Raw genomic sequence first — 23267 nt, forward strand, 5'->3', positions numbered from 1 at the left:
CCTGGAGGTGCAGATCCAGGGAGCACAGTTACAGACCAGGGACTGTCTTCCTTCTGGCGACAGTGCTGCCATTCAGAGGCAAGTCAGCCACCCACAGGGCAGAGCAGGATGGTCAAGCAGGGAAGTCAGAAGTAAATTCCCGACAATGAGCAGCAGCTGATGCACTGGACGGAGGAGGGAGAGCTGGACTCTTGTTCGATGATTAGCTTGACTTTAATTAACAGGAGACTGTCCTTTCTCACCTCTCCCTCCCCTGCTGGATCCTGTATTTTGCCTCCTGTCCATGGTGACCAAGTCTCCTCTCTGTGAGGAGGAATGGACTTCAGTAAACAGATCTATTTGTGTGACTCCTATTACTCATTTGCAGCGAAGTCACTCCTTTTTCCACTGTGGTCTGTGCATCTGAGTCAGAGGGAGCCTACGACAAGACCGGCTTCTCTGAATTGATGGCTCACTCCCAGCCACTTTTGACTGACTGCCAACCTAGCAGGGCGTAGCTTACCAACAAATCTTTTTTTTTTTTTTTTTAGCCAGACTGATTCATAGAAACTCCTTTAAAACTCAGGGAAAAGAAACCGCCCATCACACACCCCGACTCACCAGTGGAGGAAACTTATAACCTCGGGAGGCAGTTCCCTCCCCTCACTGTGGTCACATACCTCCAGAAGAGCGGACCGGGCAGCTGCCAGCTCGAGCCACTTGCGGTGTCTGCCTCCGTCCTCGCTGGACATCCAGGTAGGATGGTTCCCACCACAGAAGCTGCGAATAGCCTCTCCCTCCTCCTTCTTCTGAATTCATTCTGACCTTGGTTTTACTTTGGCACTTTTCTGTGCTTCTCTAAAGTCCTTGAAACTTTGGCTTGAAAGTGGATGCTGAGCCCATTTATTTCCCCTGAAAGTTCACAGAAATTAATTTGGAGGAGAGGGGAAATCATCAAGACTGGGCTATAATTATTTCTTGTAGCAACTGAGTTCTCACCTTGGAGGTGTGGCAGGAACAGGGACTTTGGAATAAACCGGGTGGGGATATCCTTTGTGGAGGGAACCCTGAATACCTGGGAAATGACATATTGAACCGGCCAGATGTTGTTTTTAACTCATTTTAATTCAAATTGCTCTAGGATTTGAGTCCCTTTTTGCTTGTGGGTTGTTTGCTGGTGTTTAGGGAGGTGATGATGGATATATAGGTTATTTTTGTCCTTTACTTTTATTGCTTGTACATTCACTTCTGTTTCTATTTGAGTTTTCTTATCCTCCTCCTCCTCCTTACAAGATGGGAAAAGGGATTGGTTTGTTTAATGAAAACCGTTAGGGGAAAGAGAGAGGAGAGAGGCAAATGGTGTTTCAAATAAAATCTGGGAGGGGTTCGTTTGATGGAATCTGGAGCCCCATGTGGATTCCAACTTCCTCTCCTTGGCCAGATGTGGAAGTGAGAGAGAACAGGGGAACTGGGCTTGGAGGAGAGGGTGGGGCACAGGGACTTCATGGGGTCCTGTGGAAACCTATTGAATGGCCCAGTACATTCACCCCTGAAACAACTGCACCGCAGTGCTGAGTAGAAAAACAGTTGATCTAAGAAATGATAAAAGAATTCTCTAAGTGGATGTAGAATTTTCCTGCAGTGATTATTTTTTGGGATGTTTTTCTTTTCACTCTTTCCCAGGACGTTGTTGTATGAAAATGCACATAGTAAGCATAAAGTGAACCAAGGGAAATGGGGAAAAGTACCTTTTTCGGTTGTTTTTGTTTGATGAATTTAGCATTTCAGTCGAGTGTCTCTGGAGGTGTGGCCCATTGCAACACTCATACTGGTGTATTTTTTTCCTCCACACAAACAAGACAGGAGAATGGCATGATTCAGCTTGTCTGGTGAAGTTAGGCTTTTCTTTCAGAAATGCAGCTTGCTCATTGGGAGAGAAGATTTAGATGTAATCAGTCTGTGCATAGAACAGGCAAAACTTCTTGTAAAACTGGCCCTGAGGGGGTGACTAAGTAAGTACAGGGCAACTTTTCAAGAATCATGGGATTCCTACATGGGCTTCAAATGTTTATTATTTCCAGATTGCATGGATATCAGTTAGGAAAGCCATTATTGAGTGCATAGTGATGGTATCCCAGAAGGTAATACAAATTTCCTTTTAGTTATGTGCGGGATAAAACTAATAAGCAAGCTATAACCAGTGAGCAGATGGAAAGCAGAGACAATCCTGAGAGTGTAACCATCAGGAATCGCATTATTTGTGGAGCGGATCACATTACACTATAGCTTTATAAATGAGAAAATATGCAGTGTGTTTTTTCCCCTGGAGTTCAAGGGCAATTAAAAAAAAAATTCTGATCTGATTTCTGCTCTCTGCTTTTCCTCTAAGCACTGCGAGAATTTCCCAGCTGGGAGAGTTTTTCTGGACTTCAGCTGTAAGTCTTCAACAACCACACTGAGATAGGGTTGTTTTTCCCCCGTGGCCTCCCACCCTCAGAGGTGATCCAGGTCCACCCAGATGCTGAAGAATGGGGTGGGGGCGGAGTGCTGTCCAAGGCTGCTGAACATCCGGTCTGGCGCCTTTTCCTAGGGTCCCCAGCTCTTACATTGTTTGGGGGTACTAAGCTGGCTTGGGAGTTGGCAGATGGCCATGAGGGACCAGCAGAGAGCAGATCACATCCTCAGAAACTGGCTCCCTCCCTGAGCACCAGGTGGTCCTCTGAGCAGAGGAAGGACATTCCCTCTACAGACCCAGAAAGGGCTCAGTGTGGTTTTCTCAGCTCTCTCTGCTTCACTCTGGGGATCAGATTAAGCCTGTCCAGTTCCCAGCATTGAGAATGGGCTTCATAGCGACCACTTGGGGAGTTCTGGGTGGCCCTAGGGGGTTCAGATTAGTGCCCAACTGGCAAGGAGGACTGAAGAGAGAGCACAACCAGAGACCTAGGGAGGCTTAAAGAGGATGTATAGCTGCCTTTTCAGTAGATTTTGCACACACTGATAGAGTTTCTTTATACCAAAAGAGTGGCTACAGAAAAGGGCACAAAGCGAATTAGTTTTATTATGTCTTTGACTTCATTCATAGAAGTCTAAATTTGGGAGGAATCTTGGAGATCAGCGCGTTCATTCTCCTACCATATGTAGAAATCCAATATTTACACTATCTAGGACAGATGGTCATATTACAGTTCCTTGAAATTTCCCCACAGGGGATTCTCTGATATCTGAGGGCACATCCACACTCATCCTCCCTTGCTGGACAGCTCTAATCATCAGAGCCTCCTAAGTTGAGTAAAATCATTTCCTCTGTAAGTTCTGTAGGGCTGAAATGACACAGAAAATATCTATTTCGGTTTTGTTGTTGCTCTACCTAATGTTCCTTAACTTCTAGCCGTTTAATTCTTCTTTAAAATTAAATTAATACAGCTTGAAGAGCTACAGTACCTCCTCTCTCTTCCTTCCTTCCACCTGAGCCTCAAAAAGAACATTCTGGAAATTTTGAAAGTATGTAGCTAGTCAATCATATCTATATAATTTGATTCTGAGCTATTTAATTTTCTAAACACACAAATATGGTACCTTCTGTAATTTACCACATGTCTTTGCCTAGCTGCCTACCAGAAAAGCTCAGAGACATTTGGGACTCTCATCTGTACATAACAGGCACACCCAGTGTTACTACCTACCAGGTCATGGTTAAATCAATCCAACCAGAAACACAAGCTCCTAATTTGACCTTTGTGGATTGTCCCATAATTTGGTCCATAGTGCATGTGGTCTACACCTATGTGTTTACCACGTATCATGGTAACTACAGGAGCAGGCTGCCAATCAAAAGTAGCTTCTGTTTAATTGCTGGCAATCTGAGCATTGGTTGCTTGAGAAGGGCTTATATCCTTTACTGTCTTAGAACTGGAATTTTCTGATAATAGCTTCTAGAGAATCTTCTTGGTTCTGCCCAGCTGACTCTGAATTTCTGGGTTGTCCTTGCTGTTCAGTAATGGAGGAAGTCCACATATGGATCCAGTTATGAGTTTACTTACGTTTCTAGCACCTCACTCCTCAAAAGCACATCCCCAAGATGACTGACTATAACACATCAGTCCCTGGTGCCCTAACTGGTAAAACTGTTTCCCTCAATTTAACTAGAAGATTTCATGGAAACTGAAGAATGAAGACAAAAATGCAAACAGTTGTGGCTGTTGCTGCTTCTCTCTCTGCCTTTTAAACAAAACATTGAGGCCAACATTTCTCTGCTTTGGGTGCTCTTGGCCTGATGCAGCTGTGGCTGTTTTCATATTTCTTAAAGCAGTTTCACAAATTCATTCTTGAAACAACAGCCTTAAAATAGAGAACACTTTTTGGCCCAGGTTGAAACTGACAAGAATTTAGGGGTAGGTATAAGATGGCTGCTGAGGAAGATAGGAAGGGGTGTGGTCTTGTCCTGACTCCATTGTGTGACCATGGACAGGTCACTCCTTGCTTGAGGAAACTGAACTTGGTGGTCACCAAGAGCTCTTGCAGCATTGAAATTCTAAGATCCCACTATTCCTGTGTTGAGAAATCCTCCAAGTTCATGCTCATCACCAGTTTAATCTATTAAAGTTGGAAGGAAAGGAGGCAGTGTGTTGCATTCAAGTGGATATTTTACAGAGGAGTCTTGACTCCTAGCTGCTGAGAAGATCAGGAAAGTCTCCTCTGATCATCACCCCAGAGAGTCTCTAGGTGGGAATTTAGACCACATGAATGTCTCTTGGAACCTGGAAGGGAAGGTAGAGGTCTGATAAATGAAATACAAAGTGCCAGCTTGTCAGAGAGCATGCTTTCTCAGCCTGTTTAGACATCGACAACAGCAAGGATTTGATCAGGAACAAAATGGGCTCAGAGAGAAACTGAGCAGGTCCTGGGAAAGACACTCCACCCTATTCTCAGCGAGAGGGTGTGACCACTCAGGTGTGGACTGGGGCTGAAGAAGAACAAACCCAGAGGAGGGAAGGAGGGAGAGTGAGTAAGAGCTCGTGTGTTGGAGAAGAGGCAGACAGAGTGGCCTAGAAGGGAGAGAAAGCCAAGTGGACAGAGAGAGGCAAAGAAGTCAGAGAGCAAGGTGATGTGGGTGGTGAGGATGTTTCTGCTTCTAACTCCTTCACCTCTTGTCTGGGCGCACCCAGCTTGAAAGTTACTGGGGACTACTGAGGTCAAAATTCTGTTCCTTGTCTCCTATGAAGCATATTTTGTTGCTCAGGCAATATCTGATTTTGGGGAGTGTGGTGAATACGTGCTTGGTGCCACTTGAATTTCTGGTAAATGTTTGTACAACAAGGCACGGTTTGTAGTCTCATCAGAAGGTTGCCTCAGAGCAGATTGTTTCATATAATTCAAGTGCTTTCCTCAAGGAGCTGGATTGTTGGAGAGAGGTTTGCTGCCCAGAAACAGTGACTTTGGGGCAAGTGATGTGTTCACATAGCAGAGAGAGAGAGAGAGAGAGAGAGAGAGAGAGAGAGAGAGAGAGAGAGAGAGAGCGCACTGAAGCTTAGACCCAGAGCTTTCAGTCTCTGAAATATGCTCTCCAAGCTTGGATGGGGAGGAGATAACAGTGCTGAGGGTGGGGCCTGGGTTTGGCTATTGGAAGCCAGTCCTGGATTTACAGGGAGGGGTATGACAGGACTGGTTTTTCGGGGTGGACCTTCTCAGCAATATGGCAAAGTAGCAACGGCCTTGAAAGACCTCTTCCTTATACCATTGGCACTGTTTTGAGGGGCTGTGAGGACTGATTAACATGAAGGTGGTGGGAGGAGCCGAGTGACAGTTACTGCTGAGCCTGAAGACAAAAGCTAGGAGAGAAACCCCATGCTAGAGTAGAAGAGCCCTGGATGGAAGATACAAGATGGCGACTTCTGTTCTGATTGTACTTGACTTCCGGGGACGGCATTTACTTCTTAGTCAAGGAGAGTTGGACTGAATGACCCCAATGCCTCCAGACTTTTAAAAAACCAGTGGCTATGAAAAAAGAAAAGAAAACCAAGCAGAAACCCTGCAACCCACTCAATGCACTTGAGACCGCTCTGCCTGAGTGTATCCCTTCCAACTCGGCACCGGCTGCCGCCACAGCTCTGCTGGTTGAAGCATGTTGCCGCCATCTGCTGTTGGACCCACCCAAGTGCCGCTGGGGCCGGGCCACACCTTGATTTTTCTTCCCAAACACTAATTATTATCTTGTCAGCCTCTCCTTGAGATGTTCTGGCTGCCAAAATACTTTGTCAGAACAGAAGGCAGCTGAAGCTTCCGCCCTCTCCCACGGGATTCAGCTCATTACTTGACCGGCTGTGGTCTGGGGGCGCTGGCTGGGCTTGGACTTCACAGCCCACATCTGGCCTCAGCCTTTGCAGATGTTGCCCGAATCCACACAAAGGAGCCCAAGCGGAAATAGGAGGAAGAGGTTATTCTCCACGGGAGCATCTGAAAAAACAATATTCATGCTACTTGTTTGCTTTAGTATAACCGTTGGGCCTCTGTTTCTACCAAAGAAGTTTAAAACCCATTTCACTGGCCCAAACCTCTAAGTTTATACAAAGAAATACAAATAATATCCACCGGCCACATTGTCCTTAGTCTTTGTTGGACAGGGACTCTTCAGACCTCAGGCTAATCCAAAGGTGGTGGTTAAGAAGTGGTGGAGACAGGATGTAAACAGAGAGCCTGCGCTCTCTGTCGCTTGTATTCGGTCTTTCTGGGCCACTGATCAGAGAGATGTTGCAGAACTGCTACGTCAGCAGTTAGAGACAGTTTATGAGAATCTGGTTCTCTAGTAGGTGCTTGCTTGCTTTCTTTTTCTCTTTTCCTACCAAATAACAGCCATGAGAACAAATTTTATTTTTCCTGGATCACTTAAATCCCTGTATGTTTTGCTGCTTGTTTGCTGATATTTCCTCTGGTTATGAAAATGTCCCCGTACTTGAAGCATCAAGCCCCGGTGTGGTGTGCATGAAGTGAAGGGCAACCTGAAGTTTTTCTCTTCTCTTGCCAAACATTAGCTATCTAGAGGCAGGATGGTAATGATATTTTAGGATTCTTTTTCTCCACATTTCCCATGAAGAAATTAATGCCCCCCTTTTCCACCCCTTCATAAAAACAATATTGAGGGTGGAAAAGTACACTTGACACAAAACAACAAGAACAATGGTCAGCAAAGCTCATCCAAGGTCTCATCCAATTCAGCCTGCCCTTAATCCAGCCTTTTCCTCTTCCAGACACATCCTCTGTGGCTGCTTCCAAAGCCAGTATTTCCTTTCTTTGCTTTTGTGTTCTATGGACACCAATGTGCCAACCAAAATGATCCTTAGTGAGATAGAAACATATCAAACCAACGGACGAAAACAAAACAGTACTGATAGGCTAGAAGAGCTTTCTGCTACCATACACAGTGTCTTTAGGAAGAAGAGGCAGCTGCAGAATTTTGTATTGCAGTCCCTGTCCGGCTGAGGGCTGCAGAGTCAGGGACTGACTCATGGAGGTCATATGACAATGCCTTGGAGGAAACACCAGGGCTTTGATCAGATGGTGTAAGACAGCTTTCTTCAACATGTGCAGTTATCTAGAAGGAGATGAGAAACTCATTCTTGGAAAAACATCAGTCAGTGTAAAAGACAGAGGAGGGGCTAGTAGTAATCTCAAGACTGGGTTCTATTTTGAAAGAGATTTGGGGACCTAAAGTGAAGTTCTCTCTTCGGGACTTTCCCTGACAGCCCAGATCTGCCGCAGAGACAACCATGTTAGAAACAGGAAGTGGTAGTCTGATCAGAAACCTCTCGAGCGGAACTTAGATGGCTGGTAGTTTGTGCAAAGAGCAGACTCCAGTGCTTTGTCAGATGGACTTTTCTAATGCAGGTCTTGGTAGACAGTGGGCGCCTCATGACTGGGGGAGTAAACACGAAGTAGATCAGGCTGGGGATTTAGCTCACTGGGGGCAGCCGCTTGCCTCCCAAGCACAAGTTCTTTAGTTCGATCCCCAATACCCTAAAACAAACAAACAAACAAAAGCATGAATTAGATCATTCTTTGGTGCACATGTGTGGAGAAGTCTCATGTACTGGGAAGGAGTTTTAAAGATTTCATAATTGAAAGAAGTAGATAGAAGAGTTCAATCTTCAGGCAAATTAGGGTTTAAAAATTTAAGATATTCTCTTTGCATTCATTCACTTGTGTACTTATGTATTCAAATGCCAAAGTTACCCCGAAATAGTCATGTTTGCCTTGGTATTTACATAGAAATATATAAGAAAGTTTGCATATAACATGCTGAGTACATAGTAGTCAGTAAAGTATTAAACAATTTCTAAAAATAATAAAGGACTAAAGTTCGTATATGTTAAGGGAGGATATATTCCCTCTTAAATTTTGTGTTCATTATGAAGCCATCAGTCATTTTGACAATATTTTTTCCATACAGGAGAAATTGCTGCCTTCCTTAACTCATTTGTTTTCTCCTTGAGTGATACTGATCTGGTACCTGACATGGATAAGACCCTCCCTTCAGGAATTTAGAATCTTCGGGGTGGGGGAGCCAAACACATCCATAAATAACCCTGTTGCCAGGCAGTCTGACATTAGTGACTTTAATAAGGGGCTCTGTAAGGGATGTAGGATGACAGAGTGAAAATCACCACTTTGGAACTATCTGTCTGGGAGAGCTTCTTAGGGGAGATAGGACTTGAGCTTGGTTGAAAAGAATGAATAGGTAATTACTGGAAGAAGGACATAAAAGTTTTATTTTTGGAAACCAGATTCCTAGGAATCCAGGCTTAGCTCAAGATGGGTCGGAGCCACTTTCCTGGTGAATGGTACTGGTAGTGGGGGGGTGTTGAGGAGTATTTGAGCAGCGGAGTGACATGGATGGGGAAAGGAACTCAGGGAGAGGACCATGGAAGGATTCCAGGATGCAAGCTAGCACCTGAACTGGACCCAACAATGGAGCGGAAAATAAGAAATGAATTCCAGGCAAGCAATGGGGGTAGTAAAACTGGAATAAAGGGCAGGAAAATAGGGAATGTGGCAGCTGCCATGACTGCTTTCTTCTCCTCAGGAAAGCCCAGGCTACCTTAGGCTGCCAGAGAAATGCCTAAACTGGCTTCAGCTGGCCAGCCTTGCTCCTCAGAAATCCTCTCGTGCCATCTTGTGAGTGCATGGAGGAAGTCTCCACTTGGCCGTTCATCTGAGAGACTCTCACCCGCTATCAAGTGAATCATGGAAATTTGAGTGCCGTGGGACCACGCTGCTGTTCACATAGTTCCTGGGCCCTGAGCTCTACACACCCAGCCTCAGGCAAATTCTCCAGTGACTCAGGTCTCAGGACTCCCACCACTTCCTCTGCTGGAGAAGTGAGGTTTGGATTCCTCTCTTCTTTTTGGTTGCTCCCACTTACGGTGGCTTCAATCACCCTTAGAGAGATTTCTTCCTCTGCGACCCCATAGCACACTACAGGAAAGAGTTATTTGGTCCCTTGCTTAGCAATTACACAGTCAAACTATGCACCTTTTTACTTCCTCATTGCTCCTTAAAAGCCAGTTTCTTAAAGTTGCTGCAGAATGAGTTACCCATCAGAAAAACAAAGTCTCACTACACACCAGTCTCAGTACACAGTTCAAGACAGTCTAGGGCTACATTTCCTTTTATTCACTTTTTGGTGAGGAGAAGGTGGAAGAGCAAAGCAAGAACCAGTAAAGATTTAAGTGGATAGAGAGAAAGACTGGCAAACCCTCTTCTTTTCTCCCTTCCCCCATCTTAGTCATTTATAGCTACCTTGGCCAGAATTGTAAATCCTCAGGGTCATGTTCACTAAGTGTAATATAATTTCTATCAGCAAAGAGCTTAATCCAAATACAGAATGGCCAGTGAGGCTTGAATGAGAGATAGGAGCTTAAAGAGACTGCTGCTCCTATGTGGGCTTAGCAGCGGGGAAAAAAAGGAGAAACAGTGGTCAGAAGTTAAAGAGCTGTGTGGAAAGAGGACCAGCAGGCCTGTTCATTGGGGCAGAGAGAAGAGAAAAGGTCTAGCAGTGACCTGTGTGTGGCTTTAATTCCCATTCCTTCAGACAGTCACTTCTTTCTAGAGTCAACATTCATGCTTCCTGTAACTTTCTCAATTTCCCACCCAGCCCTTGACCACCCTCTGCCAACCACACTGGGGATGTGTGACTCCTGCTTCATTTACAGTAGTGAGTGCATAATTGTGTCTTCGGTATCCCACATAGAGAAGCCAGTGGATGGTCTACCCTTCCGAACACTGTGAATTAACCAACTTTGGTGGCCCAGGCTGGGGAGTCTAAACACCACAAAAAATGCTGCTGTTAAAGGGGTTCCCCAAAACCACTGATGCATGTGGGACCACTGGTGCCCCAAATCACAGGAAGCAGGTGATATACATACCGCTGCATTCAGAGTTGCCCATGCTGTTATGCTCTGCTTCCCAGTTTAGCTGCTCAGCTATGACAAGGGGTTGCCACTCATAGCATTTTGGAGAGGTGTGAGGGAGGACTCTCTTGTTTTAGTAAGATGTGCTGCTAAGAAAGAAAGTTGTAGCAGCCAATATGTCTATTGATCTAAACACCCAGAAATGTTTTTAGTGCCTTTGTATGAAGCAAGATACACAGTGGGGTGGGAATGAGTTTTCCCACAAACTACACTTAAGAAATGGGTGATAGAAGTCTCAAGAGCATAGGATCATCTGCTATGTACATGCATTCTACTCTGCTGTTTGGTAGGTTCACAGGTATTCATCCATTGGGTACCACTAATGTTTTTTTCTAAAGACCTCAAGGGTTGCCTCTGCCTAGACTGAGGGTTTCTCTCCTGGGGGTGAGGAGTGGGATCTCAACTGGGATGATCCAGCACAGAGATTGAAGAAGCTCAATCATTCCATTTCCAAATGTGTTTGGAGAGGGCCATTCACAAATAGTGGAAGCCGCTCTAAGCTGACAATGGATGACACTGATAGAACCTGACAGTTGCGGGGCAGCGAGAAGAAGAAGTGATATGTGTTATGCAATAGCTCCAGCAAAACAGCCTCTACTTTTGCCTCAACATAGCAGCCAGAAGTGGGGAGAATTGTGTAGTTTGCATTATAAAAACACTTGCTAATCCAAAACATTGTGCTCCTTTCTATGGTGGAAAGACACAGCGCAGTAAAAAAAAAAACAAAAACAAACCCAAAACAACAAAAAAACTAGAGTGAAAGAGAGTCACTTCTTGGCTTGATTCCTGCACCCACTCCTCCAGCTGCAAAAGGAATAAAGGTCTACTGGGGCTGTGGCTTAGATCAGCAGGCCGGGAATGCAATGACTTGCCCAGGTGGAGGTGCAGTGGGTGGGGTCTTCCCCATGGAGACTTTGAGTGCAGGTGAAAGGCAGTCAGGCTGGACTAGAGAGAGTCACAGAGCAGCCTAAGGAGAAAGTGCTGTTGAATACCAAGCAGCTGTCAGGGAGGGAACTCACCATGTTCTCTGCAACTCATTTAAGTGGCCTCACTTGGTGTATTATATTCTGTTCTCAGCCCCTTGGCCACTGCTCACCATTGTAAATTAGAAGCAAAAGGAATATGAGAATTGTTTAAAGAGCCCAAGAAGGAGTAAACACAAGTATCCATTATGTAATATCTGTGTTTTCAGCAATGGGCCTTTTCCTTTGCCCAGGAGTGAGGAGATCAGGCTGCAGCGAGGCCTGAGTCTTGGGGATATGGAGAGACTAGCATGGGAAGAGTTTCTCCAACTTTGTCCTGGCCCCTCCTGAGGGTGTGTTCTTAGCAATCTCCCCACTCATGGGGTGAGATTAGACAGAATGACAGTTGCTAGGAGGACCAAAGTGATTTTATACATGCTGCCTCATGAATTAGATAGCAGATATCTTATTCTTCGCACTCAACTTGGGACAGTCTGGTGATTAAGAAACTGGGCGGGGTTGACATAAGCTACTTGGCTTTGTATATGAATAATATCAATAATAATGAACACAGCCCAAGCAACCATAGTATTGCTGCCTGTTATGTGCCAGATCCTGTGCTAGGTGTCCAACATATGCAGCCCAACTTAGCCCTCATGCTTCCCTGTACCATTGGCATCATGGCCTCTACTGTATATGGGGAAACTGAGGCAGACCAAAAACTATGTGATCCTAACTTAACCTCTTCAAAAGCCTCTTCTCACCACACATTAAAGTCAAACAGAAAACTGCAGAGGTGTGCACAAAGCTGAGTAAAGCAAAAGAAAAAAATTTGAATGTGGGGAGAGATTATTAATGCAAGCAGGAAAGCTCCAAGCTCTCCCCTGAGGTTGCAGGACAAACTTTGTGCTTTTTGTCATTCATAATTAAATTGAACACATTCCTAAAAAACAACCTGGTTGGAGGGGAGGGTGAAGGTGGGGAGGGGATTGCTGGAGAGGGTCGGTAGATAGTGGAATCCAGGGTCTGCCTCCTGTTCCTTGCCTGCAGAGAGCAAGGCATCCTGGTGCACTGTAGATCCTGCTGGATTCTGAGTGCCTAATAAGGAAAATGAGAGGAGATAAAAGACACTCGAAGAGTTGGACAATGATAGCATCAGAGCTCTCCAATAGATATCTGGTGTGGCACAAAAGTTACTCAAGCACGTGTGAAAAGCATCAATTATATTAGGTGGAGGGAGGGACAAGTGGAGCAGTTGTCAGATGTGCCCAACTCTCCCTTCCCTGGAGAGGGGGCCTCCATCCTGCTCTCTACTCCCTGCTAGGCTGCAGGTAAACTTCCAGCCCTTTCCTTTCCCTGACTCCAGAGCCTGTACCTCATCGTAACTGTCGTGGGTATGACAAAGCGCTCCTGTAGCTGGCATGAGTCAGAACAGCCTCCCCATGCGTATCCTTCACACTTCCTTTAGATTCTAGCTTTTATGATCAGTGGACTTCTTTCTTCCCTTCTGCTGAGATTGTGGCTGGAAGCTTTTGTTTAACCATGCACTTTCTTGATCTATATTAATTTTCAATCCTCCCACCCCCGTGACTCATGCATCCTCCTGTTTGTTGTTGAATCCCTAAGAACTGGACTTGGTGTAAACGTCATACAGGAGTAGAAGGTGCTTCTGGTGGTAGCTCAAGCTGCCTACTTCTAAAGCCGCAGAGCTGTCACATTGAGCTGTGGATGTAGAATCTGCCCCAGACCCATAGCAGGGTCTTTATGTGGGCATATTGGGCCACAGACTCAGGAGTGGTAATACGAGTCTGAAATGTTCAGTCAAGAGGCGCCCAGACCATTAAGCTGTAATTAGGTTGTCATAATTATTGAATGCCAAAGAGTATTATAATAATAAAGTTGTATCTCTCCCACTTTATATCTCACCCGGGATCAAATCAGTAGCCGATTCGGCATCTGGACATTGAGAAATAGCTGCTGTTCCACACAAGGCATCATTGCTTCTGTTAAAATCGCTGGGCAGGCAGTTTGGGGAAACCACAGACACTTCCCCGGTGAAGAATAGGAATTTATATGTCGTTGCACAGAGCCCTGAAAATTTACAAAGGCCTTTTAAAAACCAAAATTTTACTCTTGGACTTTAAAACAGGAACAAGATGAAATATTAACAGTTATCATAAAATGTTCTTGTTTTGGAAATAGGCTATATTAAAGAAATGAGATTGTAAACACCAGAAGGGGAAGACTCCAGAATTTTGTTTCTGATTAGGTGTATGCACAGAGATGGGTAGACAATTGGGCATATTGGGAACTAGGTTAACAAGGTGCTTGCAGGGATTTATAACAAAATTGTGATGATTTTTATTGCAATGCTTCCATTTTAGCGGAGTCCACATGTGTGGCAAAGACGACTTGTCTTATTGAATCTGACAGTAACCTTTTATCCTTTTATATTTTTTCTTTACAGGACTCTCTTCCCTAACGAGTCACTACAAAAGCCAAGATGTTGGTATTACTGGCTGGAATTTTTGTGGTCCACATCGCCACTGTTATTATGCTCTTTGTTTGCACCATTTCCAATGTGAGTCATGTTCTTTTGTTCGTTCATTCATGGGTGAATTACTTTAATCCATAGTGTGCTACAACAAAAATTTAAACCACAGTGCCTGCCCTGCTGGGGACTCCCAGCTTAGTTGTAGAAAGAAATAAAAATACACTCACACATTAAATGGTTAGACAACCAAGGACAAAAGCAAGTGTCCCTGTAAGTGATCCTTCCCAGACTGTTGGCATTTGAGGGCAGGAGGATACAGGGAGGCCTCCTCAACCGCTAAGGGAAACTTCCCTCCAGCAGAGGCAGAGCGGAAGTGAACTTGGAGGACTTCGGGTGGGCTGTCCACGTGAAAGATGGGTTGTACCAGAAGCTAGGGATGGCTTTCAGGTGGGAGTGTAGCACTTGGGAAAGACCTACTTCGTTCAGGCATAATGAGGACCTCATGTGGGCAGAGCAGGCTCCCCTTCCTTCTGGGAACCTTCATTAAAAGGGTGGGTGGAAGTAAGAGGATGAAAGCCTTCGGTTGCCAAACTGATGAACTCAGGTTTTGGGCAAAGAGTAGCATGTGAAAATGGAATACTGTAAGATTAACCCGGTGCCATGGAATTAACTCAAACAAAGCAACTTCAAACCATCATATAGAGGGAGTGGTCTTTTCTCTTAACCTGGGGCTACTCTGACCCCTAGCGGTAGTTTTAGCACCCTGTTTGCTTTTATTGTGCTTGTTTCCAACACAAGACCACGAATCAACACCACCAACCCAAGGCCACTAATCATTAGGTGGGCAAATGAAGGTTCCACAATCTGTTCCAGGCCCTGCTCCAGGTAAAGAATGAATATATTTTAAAGTTTGGGAAGAAGAGCTCTGCAAACATTAGCGGGTGTGATTACAAGCAAGGCTAATTTAAACATAACTGTGATAAGACAAAAACCTCAGCCCGTATCGCCTCCTCCAGATTTTGAAATCTATCCATTTTGTATGCCAAGCCCGACGTCTCTCAGAATAGCAAGTCTGGCAAACCTGAGAGAGTTTTAAGGGTTGGATGCCCATGTGCTGCATATCTGTGTGTTATCAGCCCTAGATACAGGGCTGGGCTTGCAGTTGTTTATGAAATAGACAGTGAGTGATTGATTACATATCCTGAGCTTTGATTTTCTAGTATGAACACGTCTGTATGTGTATAGACAAAGTTCTTCACTTATTTTCGATTCCAGAAGGGTAATTATTTTTCTTGGGCTGGGTGAGAAGGGACGCAGGCACGGCTGTGAGCCGGAGGACCTACATTTTAGCCATTCTTCTACTCTCAGCTGCCACATCATAACGCTCTTGCTTCGCTGTTTTGTTCAGAAGTTACTTTGTCGTGACAAAGTTTGATCCTTCTGTACAGGTGAGAGTGGCTGAGTACCAGGTTTCATATTACTTTCCTAGTGTTTCTTCATTGTCACCTCTTACACATTTTCCTAACTTTTTTCTCCCTTCAATGAAACAGTCTTGATACAATGTATGAATTATACAAGTTTCACACCAATTTTCTCCTTCAGGGCTTTTGTTTCTTAGAGCCCTAGAATTTTAAGCAACTATTGGTAGAACTACTTTCATTTTTCAAGCCATGAGGAACACGAAGTTCAAAGAAGCTGGGTGACATTTTTCAGAGTTACACATTCTCTCTTTCATTTCTTGGAGTCGTGGTTTTAACTGGACCTTATTTCTAACACTAGATGGGCTGCGAGCCATGCTTATGGCTACATAAGGTGTCTTGATTAAATATGATCCTGATGCTAGCTGATCTGTTATTTTCTTTTGAGAGCAGAGGATCAATTTTAATCACCTTTTTGTTTCTCTCTGCTTTCAGGTCTGGGTGGTTTCTGATGCCGTCAATGCATCTGTAGGTCTTTGGAAAAACTGTACCGGAGGGGCATGCGGTGACATGAGCTACGGAAACGAAGGTCGGTATGGAGAGATCAGTCTCCAGCGGCAGCAGTAGGGTCAGGGAGACACCTGCCCAGGGGCCTCACTCTCCTGCTCTGTGTTAACAGATGCCATCAAGAGCGTGCAGGCCTTCATGATCCTCTCCATCATCTTCTCCGTCATCTCCCTCGTGGTCTTTGTGTTCCAGCTCTTCACCATGGAGAAGGGAAACCGGTTCTTCCTCTCGGGGGCAACCATGCTGGTGTGCTGTGAGTATCTGGGAGTGGGGTAAGGCTCTGGTGTATGTGTGAGGAGATTTAAGTGGAACTTTCCGCCTCACTTCTGGCTACTCGAGCAGATTAGCTCTGTGAAATCGCCTCATATCACGTTCTCCTCTGGCGATTTGTTCTCTTGTCACGAACCTGAGATGGTAGTTAGATTAAGAACGTTCATCTGCTTCACTGGTTAAAAAACTGTGCCCCTGGTATGCACTGCACAATTGGGGCACACTTGAAAAAGACAGGAAGACAGGAATCCTGAGAAAGACTCAAGCACTGTCACATCACGCGATGATTGCAATGCGTGGTCTTCTCTTACTCTTCCCGGTACCCACGGTGGGGTGGAGTGGAGTGGAGTGGAGTGAGCCTAGATGCACAGGGGTCCAGCAGGAGAGCTGTGTTGAACATGATGTTCTGTGTTTTGTCTCACACTTGCAGCCACACCAACCAGTGCAGATGTGAGAGCCCAGACATGTCAAATTTATCAACACAGCCATTGAGCTTGGCCCAGGACAATCAAACAGCATAGCTGGTTCAGGACAAATAACCAGAGTTCATTTTTCCATTGCCAACGAGGGACATAGGATCTTTTGAAAATCACAAAAACCTTTTCTTGCTGTTAATGTCCAAACATCAGTGCTAACATGGCTTTACCTTTGCTCCCCCAGGGCTGTGCATTCTGATCGGAGCGTCCATCTACACCAATCGTTACGCCAATCACAGCGAGACTTTTGCCACGGGAAGCCACCATGGTTACTGCTTCATCCTGGCCTGGATCTGCTTCTGCTTCAGCTTCATCATCGGCATTCTCTATCTGGTCCTGAGGAAGAAATGAGGCTGGACCAGCATCTGGGGATATCTGGGGGGTGGGGAGGAGGAAGCAGTCAAATCTGGGAGGGGAGTGGAAGTCACTGTGTAGGAAAAAACCAAGAAAAGGGAGGGGATTGGGGAGGGGGAAGGAAGAGTGGGAGAGGCCCAAACCCAAACCATTCCCAGGGAGATTCTCTCCTGCCCAGTGCCTGCCTCGGGAGAAGGTCATCAGCTTGGGCTTTGATGCTCCCTTGTTGCGGTCAGAGAACCTCCTTGCAGCTACCAGACTTGGCCTCCAGCTGCCCTCGGTTACACACACAGCCTGGGGCCCCGTTTGTTGCCACACCACTGGCTCCACTTCTGAGGGTGAATTCTGGGTCACACGCTGATGTCTTGCAGACCAGCTGCACCAAGTACAAATAGCAAAGAGCTGTACAAGTTCTGGCAAGAGCAGACCCTGTCTCTGGGCTGACCGTGCTAAGCCTGGAAGCCACCTTACCTTCTGACCCAAGGCAAAACACCACATTCCCTTCTGAAGTGCCTACAGGAGGTCTTTGGTCAGGGAGCCACTGTGCTCCTGTAGAACAGGCATTTAGCTCCACAGAATTCAGTGGCAACTGTGACAAAAGGGGAGGCAGAAAGACAATTTATAAGGCCAAGTTGGTGGGTTAGCTAAACCAAGAAAGAGGACTTTTCCCCATAGAAGGACAGGGGAGGGGCAGAGCCTAGCCAGACCTCACAGCTGTCTCTCGCTGGGACTTTTTGTGGACTCTGTCAGGCTTTAGCTTAAAGCCAAGGCAGCTCTTCTGGAGTTTCTCTAGAGCCACTAATGAGCCCTTCAGTAGTGAAAGCAGCACATAAACTGTAGGAGCAAGGGGCACTCTTACCATAGCACTATATCAGGGTGATGTTTTTAGGATTCCCCTCAACACAGCCAACATTTCTTATAAGTTATCTAACAAGAAAGATGTGACATGATTCTGTTACTCTTCCTCTGGATTGTAACTTTTGAGGAAGTTTTATCTCATCACCCACTTTGGGGATTAGGGCTTCTGGGCTCATTGGCCGCTCACTCTTGGACACTGGCTAGAGCAGTGACTTCTCAGAGGGCCTGTCCCCTCCCCAGGGGAGGATATGACAATTTAGGAGATGAATTAAAACACACACAAACCAAAGCCAATCACCAGGTCCTTGGGTGAAAGGTGCTATATAATTACAAAGTATTAAGCGTACCATGTTTCAGTCTTGATAAAAACAGAGTGCTTGTTCCTGGGGGGCGGGGGGTTCCCATGAAATAAATAAAAATACAGGTGATAGAATGATAATTTTTTTTTAAAAAAAAAAGTACCAAAAACTGTTGGTTACCTGGTCAGGCCGTATTTGAGCTGATGGTAGCCGCAGGAACCTGACTCCGTAGGACTTAGAAGTCTGTGCTATTCCTGGTTCAGCGGGCAGCTCTCCACCCTAGAGCAGCCATTTTAAGCCATCTCAGATTCTGCCTGTAGGGGTCTTTGGTGGAGGGCATTCCCTTTACTGCCTGGAGAAGATCTACCCTGGGAAGAATCTGAGGTATCTTGCCTACTTTTCTCCCTCTAGCTTCCTCCTCATCCATTTCTCACATATCTTTCTTTCTTGGGGAATTGTTGTGCCATAATTGCTGGTATTTATGTAAAGGGACTATTTGCTAAGTATATGTCTTTACGCTTATTCTGGTTAAGGGAATAGTGAGGCAAGGCTCTGTATTACCTGGGCTGAGAGTAGAGAGATTGACCAGAAAAGAAACCATGGGGTAATGAACTTTTGAATTATGATTTGATTATCACATGATTATAGAAGGCTGAGTTATGGGCAAAAGCATATCTACATATCAGATATATCCAAAGAGATACTCTCATTTTGTTAAGAAGTTCAATTATGCCTGGAGTGAACCATATATTCCCTTGTCTTTTCCTTTTTCTTCTGTGACATTTATGTCTCATGTAATTTGCATTACATTAGTGAGTTGTTCTAGCACTGTGTTTGGCTTCTTCATTAATAGATTATTTCATATACTATAATTGTAAATATTTTGATACAAATGTTTATAACTCTAGGGATATAAAAACAGACTCTGATTCCCTTCACTGTGTGAATGTTTTCTTTTTTAAAAATATGGGGAAATATGGATATGAGTGACATTCACCTCTCATTAACTTGGCCATCAGTTTGATTTGGGGAACTTGACATTTATTTGGGATATTAAAGTACTTTCTCATAATACCATAAGGATTTCTGCAATAACTCTTTCTGGCAACCGAATGTTATTAATATAGTTTTGTATTGTTTTAATTAAACCTCTTAGGCAGAAAAGGAATCTCACAAGCTAATAAATTACAGAGAGATTATGATCTTAAATCAAAATGGCTTGCGATGTTAAAGAGTGACACTTGTAAAGTTTCCTTGAAATGGCCATCTCCTCTGATTTGTCTTCCGAATATAAAGTGACTCACAACGGTGTGCATCACACACATTTTCTGGAGCCCATCCGTGCGTAAACGGGGGATTTGCTGCCTGGACCCTAAGAGGGAAGGCAGGCTTTGTGGGCAATAAGTACTGGCCCCAACAGTGGGCAAGCATGGCAGACCCTGTACTTTTCACCAGCATGATAACAGATTTGATGTAGAGCAGGCCACCTTCCAGGCCCCTCTGGCCTCCAAAAATCTGAGCAGAGAAACAGACCACAAATTTATCACATGTCTTAGTCACTTTCTCATTGCTGGAACAAAATTCTTGACACCCACAAGTTAAAGGAGGAGAGGTTTATTCTGGCTCACAGTTTGTAGAGATTTTAGTCCACAGTTGGCTGACTTCAAGGCAAGGCAGCATGGCAGAAAGGTATTCGTAGAAGAAAACAGTTCATGGCATGGCAGGCAGGAAGCAGAGAGGGATTGAGAGTGGAGGAGAGATGTGTACCCAGTCCACACCCATGGTGACCCATCTTTTCTCACCAGGCTTGGCCTCCCAATATTGCATCCACCTATAAACCCATCAGTGGACTAATCCACCGTCACACTCATGATCCAGTCACCTCCTCAAAGCCCTATGTATGACAGCATGAGGCTTTGTGGGGGCATCTAGATATAAGCCATGGAACCTAAAAATGAAACTTCAACACCGCATTGATTCTTGATGTCTCCTTAGAGACCCCAAATCATTTCCTAAATGATTGTTGGGATACTCTTGTAAGAGGTCTGCCTTTCTCCCCCTAGCTCTCACAGTATCCCATCATGAAGCATATGTCCAGCCCTTCCCCAGAAAGTCATTTAATTGGCTCTCCAAAAAACTCCCAGCCCTTCCCAGTACTTCTTCTCCTGCCCTTTCCCCTTCAAAAACCTGGGTGGTGAATGGGGATATATTAGGATTCTCCAGGGAAGCAGAACCGGTAGGGTGTGGAGATGCATACAAAAAGGTTTATTCTGAAGAACCCAGTTATGGAGGCACACAAGACCCAAATCTGCAGGGTGGGCCAATAGGAGAGGGACTCTAGCTTTCAGTCCTGAAAACTGTCCATCCTCTTGCAGCACACCCTTTTGCTTGGAAGGCCAGCCTTTTAAAAATTCTATTCAGGGCTTTGACTGTTTGGAGGAGGCCTACTCATGTTTTGGAAAGCAATCACTTTACTCAAAATCCACTGATTTAAATATTGATTTCTTCTAGAAATGCCTTCACAGAAATGTCCAGAGTACTGTTTAGCTACATATCTGGGTACAGTGGTCCAGCCAAGTTGCCACATAAAATTAATGTTCCCATCATGGAGGGAATATTTTTTATCAAGGATAAGATACTGGCTTACTATACATTTTCAGAAATGAACTCATGACAAAAATCTTTATCATTGACACCCGGGTCCTTTAGTCAGTGATATAGCAAGACATGAGGGTTATATTACAGGAAGAGCTTGGATATCATGCAAAAGGACAGAAAGGTGTCAGAGTCCCCTTGATAGAGGAGCTTGATAAATATGTGGTGACATAAATGTCGTAGGTAAAGTTAGACTGAATTAAAGTGGTTGAGTAAATACTCACGTGAAATTAGTCTGGATGATGAGAATAGGGAAGATAAGACACAGAGTTCTCCTTTGCCACTCAAAGAGGGGGCTCACAGGCACATGGTAGTTTATTCTTTCCTCAAGGTTGAAAACTTTAGGTGCCAAATGACAGTCAAGTGTATCTCCCCGCTTTGGGCTCAGCTGTTACAGTTCCTCTGAAGAACTCCACTAGCTTTTGAACACAGAAAAAAATTTCAGAAGTGCTTCAGAGGAAGAAGACATATGCAAACTAAGAGGAAATTGATCAGGACTCCATAATTGGACAAAATAAGGAGCTCTCTCCTGTGTGTGCTAAGGAATAGCTAAAAGATACCAAGATTCAGATAAAGTGCTCTAGAAGAAAATGTTTGAATGTGTTGAAAAATGGGCTCAATTCTGGGAAGTCAAGGAGAAGAGGGAAGGGAGGTGGGATGAAAAAAGGAAATTTTCCTGGAAATTTTGGTGTGATTTCTGAGAGAAGTGACTCATTTTAAAGATTTTTTTTTCTCAGTCTAGAGGAAAATGTACTTCTCAGAGCACTCGGCAGATAGGGAAATGGAGCTCAAGGGAAGGAGACTTCTGCCTGATCTTAATTCACAGGAGCTGTGTGAGGCCAACTCCTGGGGCAGAAGGCGATGGCTGAGACAGGTATCTGTGAACTACTGTGTTCTATACCCTAGATGCTGGGTGAGTAGAAGATGAGCCAGTCAAGTTTCCCGTCTCCTGCAGACTCATTTGGGACTAAGTCTCATACCTGCCTAGAGAGGATGGAAGGAGGCTTTGTGGGGACATAGAGAAGTTGGATCATCACTACCTGGGGCAGGATAGGATTTTCAGGACCCTGCCCCACCCTTTGAGCCATCAGCTCCATTCCATATGAGGGTACAGACTGGACCTCAGCTGTGTGTCGTACTTGCCAACATGTCCTTGCCCCAAATCCCACTCCTTTGTCTTCTGGTCTTCACTGCCTTCCATGTAAATAACTGCGGGTGAGACACATTCCAGCAACCTCCCTCCCTCGTTAACCCACGCTGTATGCTGCTGTCAGGGTGGTGATAATGGACTCTTCCATCATTGCTGGGGCAGGGGCACCAGATGGGGAGCCCGCGCGGTGTCACCGTGGACATCCTTGTGGTGGTTCAGACTCAGTCTCCAGGTGAGAAGCTGCCTTGCAGAAGTCAACTGAGTGAGCCCCACTCTAAGAATAACTGTCCACATATGGCAAATTTTGGACTTTATTATATTAAAAGAGAAAGCGAGCAAGGGAGGTTGATGAGGAAGGATGGGTTATCAAGCTCTTCCTGGTTTAAAAAGAGAGTGATGGCAAGCGTTATTTTTCTAAGTTGTCTGTTTGGAACCCAGACTGTATCTTTCCACAGGGAAAATTCAGAAGTACTCTACTTGTGATCTAGGATAAAAAGACTTTTGGAGTCTAGCTTGGAAACTTAGTAATCACTAAACTAATTTCCAATAGGATCCAAGTTAAATTCTGGAACCTTCTGTTGCCCCTCAAAACTTTTATAGAAAGAGGAGGGGATCTGAAAAGGGTGGGGGTTTGGAAGGGCACACAGGTCCCTATTCAGGAGACCCGGTTGCTTAGGGCAAGGAATGGCTTTTGCTTGCCATGTTCACATTGCCATTGGATTTTGGAGAACTTGCTATTTAGCCTGAGTCTATCTGCCTGGATGTATATGTAACTTAGTAAATTGGCTATTAAACTGGGAGTCTTTATCTCACTCTCCTAACCTTATGGTCCCAAATCAATCTTCATTCTCCAGCTTGTCTTAGCTTATCAATGGCTTAATTGAGTTTATGACAGATTTTTTGAATGATTCCAGCTCCTTAATATTATAATTTACAGGCTTTGGGGCCTTTTGAAGTCTTAGTACTTTCAGTTTGATTTCATGACTGTTCCTATATCTTATAAAATGCAAACATAGAGCATATATGTATGTATAATTTTGAAAATGAATCAAAATTAAACCTGTTTTGAGTATTTTGGTACAGTTTTGTGAATGCTCTTGAGGTAAACAAGCATGGTATAGACAAGTTTGAGAATTACAGTATTGGCTTTATGAGTGAAATAGATTACACTAATTAATCTGACACTTAGTCATCTTGCTTTTAAACACTTCTGGCAGAAACATTTAAGTCCAGGTTTCTTTCCGTAAGCCAAATTATGGAATGCATTTCAAGGCGGCCTACCAGAACTCATTCTACTAATATCTTTCCCTACAGTAATTCAA

At 44.7% G+C, this 23267-nt stretch overlaps 1 protein-coding gene across 1 annotated transcript; it reads left to right on the plus strand.

Annotated features, from left to right (window-relative positions):
- The first annotated feature begins 514 nt into the window (after positions 1-514).
- Emp1 (epithelial membrane protein 1) lies at positions 515-19047 on the plus strand. The gene is made up of 5 exons (XM_010638410.2): positions 515-735; positions 13872-13985; positions 15812-15905; positions 15996-16136; positions 16814-19047. The coding sequence occupies exons 2-5, from the start codon at positions 13908-13910 to the stop codon at positions 16978-16980; spliced, it is 480 nt and encodes a 159-aa protein (XP_010636712.1). The 5' UTR covers positions 515-735; positions 13872-13907; the 3' UTR covers positions 16981-19047.
- The last annotated feature ends 4220 nt before the right edge of the window (positions 19048-23267 follow it).

The sequence above is a fragment of the Fukomys damarensis genome, unplaced genomic scaffold (assembly GCF_012274545.1).
Source record: "Fukomys damarensis isolate Sample0158 unplaced genomic scaffold, DMR_v1.0_HiC HiC_scaffold_19, whole genome shotgun sequence".
Lineage (NCBI taxonomy): Eukaryota > Metazoa > Chordata > Mammalia > Rodentia > Bathyergidae > Fukomys > Fukomys damarensis.